General features: G+C 38.1%; 1 protein-coding gene across 4 annotated transcripts; it reads right to left on the bottom strand.

Moving 5' to 3' along the window:
* Positions 1 to 1,840: 1,840 nt before the first annotated feature.
* Positions 1,841 to 7,276, bottom strand: cdk2ap1 (cyclin dependent kinase 2 associated protein 1). Of its 4 annotated transcripts, none has more exons than XM_026173088.2 (4): positions 6,999 to 7,276; positions 3,337 to 3,437; positions 2,623 to 2,749; positions 1,841 to 2,536 (listed from the first exon to the last, which is right to left on the bottom strand). In XM_026173088.2, the coding sequence occupies exons 1-4, from the start codon at positions 7,024 to 7,026 to the stop codon at positions 2,469 to 2,471; spliced, it is 324 nt and encodes a 107-aa protein (XP_026028873.2). In that variant the 5' UTR covers positions 7,027 to 7,276; the 3' UTR covers positions 1,841 to 2,468. The 4 variants fall into 4 exon arrangements, with proteins under 4 accessions (XP_026028873.2, XP_026028872.2, XP_026028871.1 ...); XM_026173087.2 differs by having other exon boundaries at positions 3,337 to 3,461; positions 6,999 to 7,273; XM_026173086.2 differs by lacking the exon at positions 6,999 to 7,276 and adding an exon at positions 6,430 to 6,635.
* Positions 7,277 to 8,121: the final 845 nt, after the last annotated feature.

The following is an 8,121-nucleotide window of genomic DNA, read 5'->3' as shown; positions in this document are numbered from 1 at the left end:
GTTCACAGCCCACATTGCTATTGGTCAAAATATTATCTGAAATACAGAGCTGTGATTGGTCGTTACTTTCACTCAGTGTTTCTATTGGTTATGTGGGGGACAGAGGCGTACGCATCTGTTAGGACCGTAGATAAACCAAAAGCATGAGGATTGTAAATTATCAATAACGGGATAAAGACAAATGTTTATTTGACTTAAAGTGTGGCTTTTAAGCCAGATAACTAAAGTCATGAAGAGTTTCTGATTTTATACGCCTTGTTGTGTTTTAACGTCAGTTTGCTCGATTCTTGAACTAGTGTGTGATGGGTTTCATATTAGACATTTCTCATTTGTGGTGTAAAATAAAATAGTTTAGCAACGATGCATGATTTCCATCGTTGCTAAACTGCATCTTTGATTGTATCGTTTTTTAAATATAGTTTTGTTAGTATTGTTTCAAGGATACTAGCAACTTATATAGTAGTCAAACAAAACACATTTTACTCAGGAGAGTGGCTCCTTTTTAAAGTACTTTTGAATGTAAAACAGTGACTACAGTATATACAATTGCATATAATATAATTTGGTTTCAAGACAGTCAGACCTGTACACCAAACCATATTGTGTGTTTGTGGAACAACCAGAGTAAAAAGTTTCAAAAAGTATATGAATCCATTCATCACATTCTCATTTTTGAAATGTATTTGAAATTTTGTACTTATTTGTTTGTTTGGTTGCATTTTGATTATTCAAACATGTGGAGGAACCCCATGTCCACTGTCACAACGAGTCAGATGTTCTATTTTGATTTCAGATCTTGCATCTCCCATTTGGCTTGGCATTAATTTGCAGGTTTCTTAATTATGGGTATTTCACAATATCTGTGAACACAAAATATGTCACACAAGAATCCATTTTATATATTAGAGGCCTTAGAGAATATGAAAAATACTGCTTAAAGATAAAGCTGGGATATGTTAGCGGGGGCTGATTTATTGTCATACAGAAGTAACTCATCAGGTCTCAGAAGCACTTTGTCATCAAAATATTTGTCAATTAATGCTCAGTGAATAGCAGATTAATTGTTAATAACTGTTAAATGTTTGAGAGAAATATTTTCTCCCTTTTGGCATGGATAAGTCTATAGAACTCAGGCAGGCGTACGACCTACCTTGTGATTGGCAGGTCACCACCACATGAGCACTCGGTGCAGTTGACTTTCTGATTCAGCCTACTTTCATCTAGCTTTTAATAGTATTACAATGTGTTATATCATGATGGTTATGTCCATCATCATGGCAAACTAACCAACTGTTGATATATTTCAACCTGGACCAAAATGGTTTACTGATCCATCATCCATTCATCCAAAGAGATGTGTCATTATAGGTAGGTGCTGATTTATTAGTAGGTCAAATTTAATTAATTGACAGACAATCATTGCCTTCTATAATTAGCTATAACTAGTACAATAGTTAGCTGGGATAGGCTCCAGCGCCCCCCGCGACCCTGAAAAGGATAAGCGGAAGCGAATGGATGGATGGATGGATAGTACAATAGTGGGGATAGGTTAATTGATCAATCTAAATTGCCCATAGGTGTGAATGTGGGAGTGAATGGTTGTCTGTCTCTATGTGTTAGCCCTGCGACAGACTGGCGACCTGTCCAGGGTGTACCCCGCCTCTCGCCCTGTGACAGCTGGGATAGGCTCCAGCACCCCCCGCGACCCTGAAAAGGACAAGCGGAAGCGAATGGATGGATGGATGGATAGTACAATATACCAGTAGTCTCTTGAACCATGTGTACATGGGAAAAAGTAATGTACTTTGAATACGTACAATGAATCATGTTGACAACTATATTGAAAATACAATTTATTACACTGAGTAATAAATACATACAAAGATGCAAGTTAACAGCATTTTCCTTTTTTTCCCTCCCTTTAATACCAAAACCAACCTCAACACGAATCAACCGATGCATTTGGCACGTCTCTGTCCCTCCCTTACTTAGCTAGGTGTTAAAGGGGTCTGAAAATCAGACCAACCACTACCAAAAAAACCCAAAGTTTAAAAAAAATTCAAAGAAAAAGTCCTCCCCATCTACACCTGTATACTCCATGCAGTGTCTACAATTAACCTATGGGCCCATTTGCATGCATAAACCAATGCTTTAAATATGAAGTCAAAACTATGATCCAAAAAAATGGGGCATAAAAAAAAACAAAAAAAAACAAACAAACAAACAAACAAACACATGATATCTCTCATTTTAGTTCCAGTAACCCACACATGATTGAAATTATCCTCCAGAGCTCTCAGGAGTCACAAATTGCATTACTGTATTTCTTTTTTTTTCTCTCTCTCTCTTGAGGAGCTTGCTGTTCCATCCTTTGTTCATTTACTTCCTCCTTGCAAAGGAAACGCCATGCAAGTTATTTTTTCTCCTCATGAAAGGTAGTTCTTGCAGGGAGGAATGGGCGTTTTTAGCTAGGACCTTGCATTCCTCTCAGTCTCAGCCAAGCATTCACGCACCAGCCCCCTGGCATGGATTATTCCTTTGAAGAAAAACAAATACACATTTAGTCTGAGAAATGTTAATGCTTGCATGCTGCTTTTGTATTGCTCTGCATATCAAGGTTACCTCTTTTCAGTCGCTCCATTGCACTCTTACTTCCAGCGTATGTGGGTCTGATCTCCTTTCCGAGCTCTTCAATGATGGCCAGCAGCTCTGCATATTTGTTCTGAGGCACTTGGCTGCCAGTAGAGCCCTGAAGTTAAAGCAAAAATCAGTCAGGTTCAATACATTTAAACTGGTTTCTGATATGCAAAATGGAGCCTTATCAACACAGTACAGTTTGATACTTGGTACAGTTTGATACCAAAAATTAGGACCTGTGGAGTCCGGGGTGGAGAGTAGTGTCTAAAATTGACCTTCATAATGTCCCAACACTACAGCAGACACAGAGGTATTTCATGTCACTATAAGAGTGACATAAGCAGCCCTGCTTAAAATCTCTAAGGAATCACCACTTCTTGATTCAGTTGTGCTGCTGCTGTGTAAAAGACCACCACTGGATATAAACAGGTAAAAACACTGCTTTTCATCATATGGGTGGTTTGACGGACTGTAAATGCAATTTTAATATACAAATATGACTTATGTTGAAACCTGGACTGTAAAGTTGATATGAATATGAAGTAATTAGGCCAATGTTCTCCAGTTTTGCACAAATAAAACTCAACAAACAACAATCTTGTATCTTCCATGGCAATGAAGGAAATGTAAAAACTGGAAAAGTATGTTTGTTTGGTTTTGCCTTTACGAGCTGGGGTATGCAGTGAGTTTAGTAGTTACCTGTGAAAATCCCAGAGAAGGAGGTCCGTAGTCACTCAGAAGGGGCCTGTAGGACTGCAGCGTGGCCAGGTTAGCTGCTGAGGGAGACTGAAGGTTTGCAACTGTGGACAATTCAAAAACAACTCCTGTCAAAATCAAAATAGACAGACAAATCAAATATATTCGAAACCAACCAACTGCTCAACTTTTAAAGCACTTTAGAGAACCTGTAAGGTTAAAAGGCACTACAAATAGAAACTGTTTGCCATTAAAGATATTTTTTTAAATGGAAATTGTATTATCAGAGCAGTAAAGCAGGCTTTTTTTTTTCTTATAGTCAGCAGTTTCACAAAGGAAGCTCTTCAGTGTTTGTGGTGTGGGAAACAGCAGGGAGGTGATGCTGATGGTGCAGGGCTTGACAGTGCATATGTTTTACATTACAGTTAAAGAAAAGATGCATATACTGTAAAAGGTTTTTAGGAACATGTGTGCGAATTAAATATACTACAGCATTCACCACAAGCAGCAATTATTCTTCTCACAGGTGTAGTATCTCCTCTCTGACACACACACACACACAAACACACATACACAGAAAACATTAAAAGTACAACGCCGCAAGAAAGTGAGCCCAGGCGGGGTGAAGTGATTTTCTAGTTTCAGCAGCAGCAGTGCTTGTTACTGTCATCACACTCAAAACCTTTATCAAACCACCCATTTAGTGACCTCAGACATGAAGAAAAGAGATGAGTATACCAGTGAATCTTTATACTTTTCTTCCAAGAAGACAGACTTTATCATTTTTGAAAGTCATCTTGAACAATGAAGGTTGTTTAAAGTTCAGTCCAGTCCTTGTACCTGATCACCTTCAAAGGAATGTTCTTTTTCTTTGTAAAGCCACCTAACACTGATCTATGAATCACTCAAGCTTGAAAAAAGGCACAAAACTTAGATTATCAAGGAGTTTTGTTACTACATGACAGAGGACTTAGCAAAGAACCAATTTAAATTCTGTCTTGAGGCGCTTTTTTACCAGCAGCCTGCTGCAGAAGTAAACATCTTTAGATGACTATGAAAAATGCCAACAATAACACAGTTTGTCAGGTATAATAGAGTATATTTACACCAATATGGAGAACTTGGAGGACAAAAGAGGAGCAAAGGCCTAAAGAGCTATCTTTAGGCCTGTGTTATCTTATCTGAATGTCATATGTTTAAGAAAAAGGAGAAAAAAAATCTGTCACAGGAGAGATGCATCTGGCCCTTCAGGTGATCCACCTACTATTCACCAAAGCCTCATCAGAAACAGGCTCAGCTGAAGCGTAGCTGTCAAGAAGCTGTTCTTAAGGAAGGGAAACTGGGGAAAAAGGCTCAAGTATGCCAAGTTACACAAGAACTGGGCTGAAAATCACCAGCAACAGGGCGTTCAAATTTTTAGTTTGTGTACCGAGAAGGTCAGGAGAGCACTACAGCCATCTATAAAACAGGATGAAAGCTCTGTCATGGTTTGGGGATGCACTTTAGCCAGTGATGTTGGGGCTCTTGTCAAAATTAATGGATTGTGAACGGAGAAAAGTACAATCAGATTTTGATCCACTATGCAAGCGTTTCATTTTTCACCATGATAATGTTCCCAAACATACTGGAGTAAGTATGTTTGGGAAATGTTTTTGTATCCAGGTATGCTCTAGCATACCTGGATACAAAAACATTTACTGGAACACAGTCAGTCTGACCTCCCCTTACTCTGAAGCAGTGTTCCTATGTTCCTAGTTCCTATGAGAGTTAAGGCTGTATTGAAGAACAAAGCTTCAACTTTCGAGATTGTTGGAATTATATAAACTCTCTTTTTGCATTATATACTGTATTCCCATGTATGTTTGCACATGATTCAATAAATCTCTACATCCATTTCCCATTTCCCTAGCAAAATATAAAGAAATGAGGGGTGGTTTAAGACTACAGTACAGTAGATTAATATAAACCTACTAAAAAAAATTGTCAGTCCTATTAAAGATAAAGCTAATCAGCAGCTTATGAAGCCATAAAAACTACTTAAAAATTGTTGTTGGACATAGGTGATATCATCTTTGGTATGCCAAGAGTCTTATGAAAATGGAGAGGTGATGAAATTTAGGAGGATTGACCTTTAGATGTATCTGGCAACCTTTATCTGGACTCATTACCTCTGGACTAAAGTAAAGCAAGTAGAAGTAAAATGGGTAAAATGTTGCAAAAGCACTGAAATATCAATATTAACAATCTCATAAGAGAATGTCTGTTAGGGGGGGGGAAAAATCATTTTTTTGCACTTTATTCATGTGCTAAAAATAGAAATTATTTCACTTGTTACTAATAGAATTTTTGAATTACAATTTTACCAAATACCCACATAGCAATCTGTACACAACCATTAGCTTGAATTGGAACGACAATTCCTATTGTTATTTTTTCCTTCTCCTTCTTTCTTTTAATTCTTAACTCTTCCCACTACTCTTCCATACATTTCTCTATATAACACATACCTTTACTTTGAGCAGATTGATTTTTTGTATTGTTTTACGTTTTGGCTGGTAACATAAAGAAACTGGGGGATCTGAACACTTCCATCCACGCACATGCACCTCCATAATCACCGCTCCCCTGTCGCTTTGTTCGCTTGTAATATTCAACCTCCAACACGAGATGTCCTCGAAGAGACATAAAAAAAATTCGAGGCAGATCAATCGGCAGCTCCGACCGAGGAGCATCATGGAGGAAACGGAACAAGGCTGGCTCAAGAAGACATAAGTGATACATTTTTGTCACCGTGTAACGGCACCCACCCGGCGGGACCGCGACCCCGGACGACGGATATCGACACTGTAGGAACCGCCGCCGACTCCTTTCACATCCCCACCGTGTTTCTCCGCCGACTTGTATCGCGGATGGCGCTCTTTTACATTAGTAATAATGGCGGATATGAATTAGCCTAGCTCCCAGGATCTGACCCTATATATATAACTGGACAAAAACTACAGACACGGTCTTTCTCCAGGTATTCTCCGAGACCCCGAATTTAACACTCGATTTAACAGACGGATACTTTGATTTTCTCCGCCGTTTTTTCCTTACCCTGGTTCCCAGAAGTTCCCGGAATGTGCTGATGGACATTGGGTTTGTAAGACATTCCCAAAGACATTGTAAATTAAAGAAATAAAAATGACCCGAAATTCAGTGAAGCGTCTGTCTCTCACTTTTTGTTTACAACAGCGGCACCGGCAAATATGGCCGTCACTTTATATTGACACCCACTGTGCTTTTTAACATTGCTACTATCCACTGCGGATTATCAAGAAAACGGTTAAAAGAAGCACATTTCACCACAAAGCGACCAAATTCGCGCACGCTTTAACACGCATTTTAAGCACATTTGCCAACCTTTATCCCGAGTTTACTTTAACTACACTTTTAAAATACTTTTTTTTAACAAAAAGTGTTTAAACGTGATATGTGTTTAGATGTTTTAAACGTAATTTTTTACACAACATTATGAAGGAGAAACTAGACTTTTAAAGTAGAATAGGCAACCAGACGTGGATACATGTATTTGAGGTTAAACTTTATACTCACTCATTTTTTTTAATATATATATTTTTTTCTTTTTTTTTTTTAAGATAAAGTATGAAAGAAAACCAGCGTACCTGTCTTTGTCTGAGGGGTCGCATCCATTACTACTGATAGCAGTCTGCTTTTACCTAAAAAGAAAAGTAACTGGAGTTGGAAGCAGGCGCTCTTATTTCGGAGACTTGGTTATCTTCAGTTTTTCAAAAATGTGCTCAGGAGTCATTTCAGTTCTTCATGTCCCATCAGTACTCTTGGCCACATGGTTGGACACACAAAGGCAAAAGTGTTGTCCAATCGTGGCTCTCAGGGTCATGACCCGGACCCCTGCCCACTCTGCCCCCCCACTCCCCCCAAAAAACGAAGGCGCACATAACAGGGTGAAAAATGAACTGTTTAGCGTTAAATCATTTCAAAATAAACGTTCCTAATTTTGGTAATTGCAATCTTGGCGCAATGCAAGCAGCGGGAGCTCATCAATAAAACCACCATATAAAGCTTGAGGTTTAGAAGACAGCAGTTTTTATGGATTTTTTTAAATTATTATTTTACAAAAAAATAATTAGTCTGACATTTTAAGGAGCTGGAGAATTGCTCCATAAAAACACCGTAACGGCCTTTCTGAGAGTATTTCACCATGCTTTCGTGTTTAATGCACTTTGTATTAACTTATGTGTGTGGGAATTATATGTAATGGCATTATATACTTAGTTGCCAGTTTATTAGCAACACCTAAAGTAATAGAGCTATAAATGCTCATATACACCTTACACGTTTAATATGCATGCATAATGATTTTTCTGCACTTATAAAGTACAGCTCTCAGTGTAGTTAAAGTACCTAAATAAATAAATACAGAGTAAGCACCTCGCAGCATTCTCACATGCAGTTTTTACTTTTCATAGGAATATTTTTAAGAGTTGCATTACTGCCTTTAATAATAAAATAGAGTGCCTACATTAAAAACAAAAAACAAGCATACCACACTTGTCATCTCATATTGCTAGTTGCTGTTTTTTGATAAACGATTAACTGATGTTTCTGGAAGAACTCAAGTCCAGTCATCTGTAACTGTAGTCTGCATATCTGGAGAATTCTATAATGTAATGCAGTAGCTTTTCAGTATTACAACACACAACAATGTAGAAGTATACCAAGCTTTATTGAGCATTGCACTCAGTCATATACAGGTAATTTTGAACT

The sequence above is a fragment of the Astatotilapia calliptera genome, chromosome 7, assembly GCF_964374335.1.
Source record: "Astatotilapia calliptera chromosome 7, fAstCal68.1, whole genome shotgun sequence".
Lineage (NCBI taxonomy): Eukaryota > Metazoa > Chordata > Actinopteri > Cichliformes > Cichlidae > Astatotilapia > Astatotilapia calliptera.
Note: the sequence above shows the minus strand (reverse complement) of the source record. Positions and strands in the feature narration are given on the sequence as shown.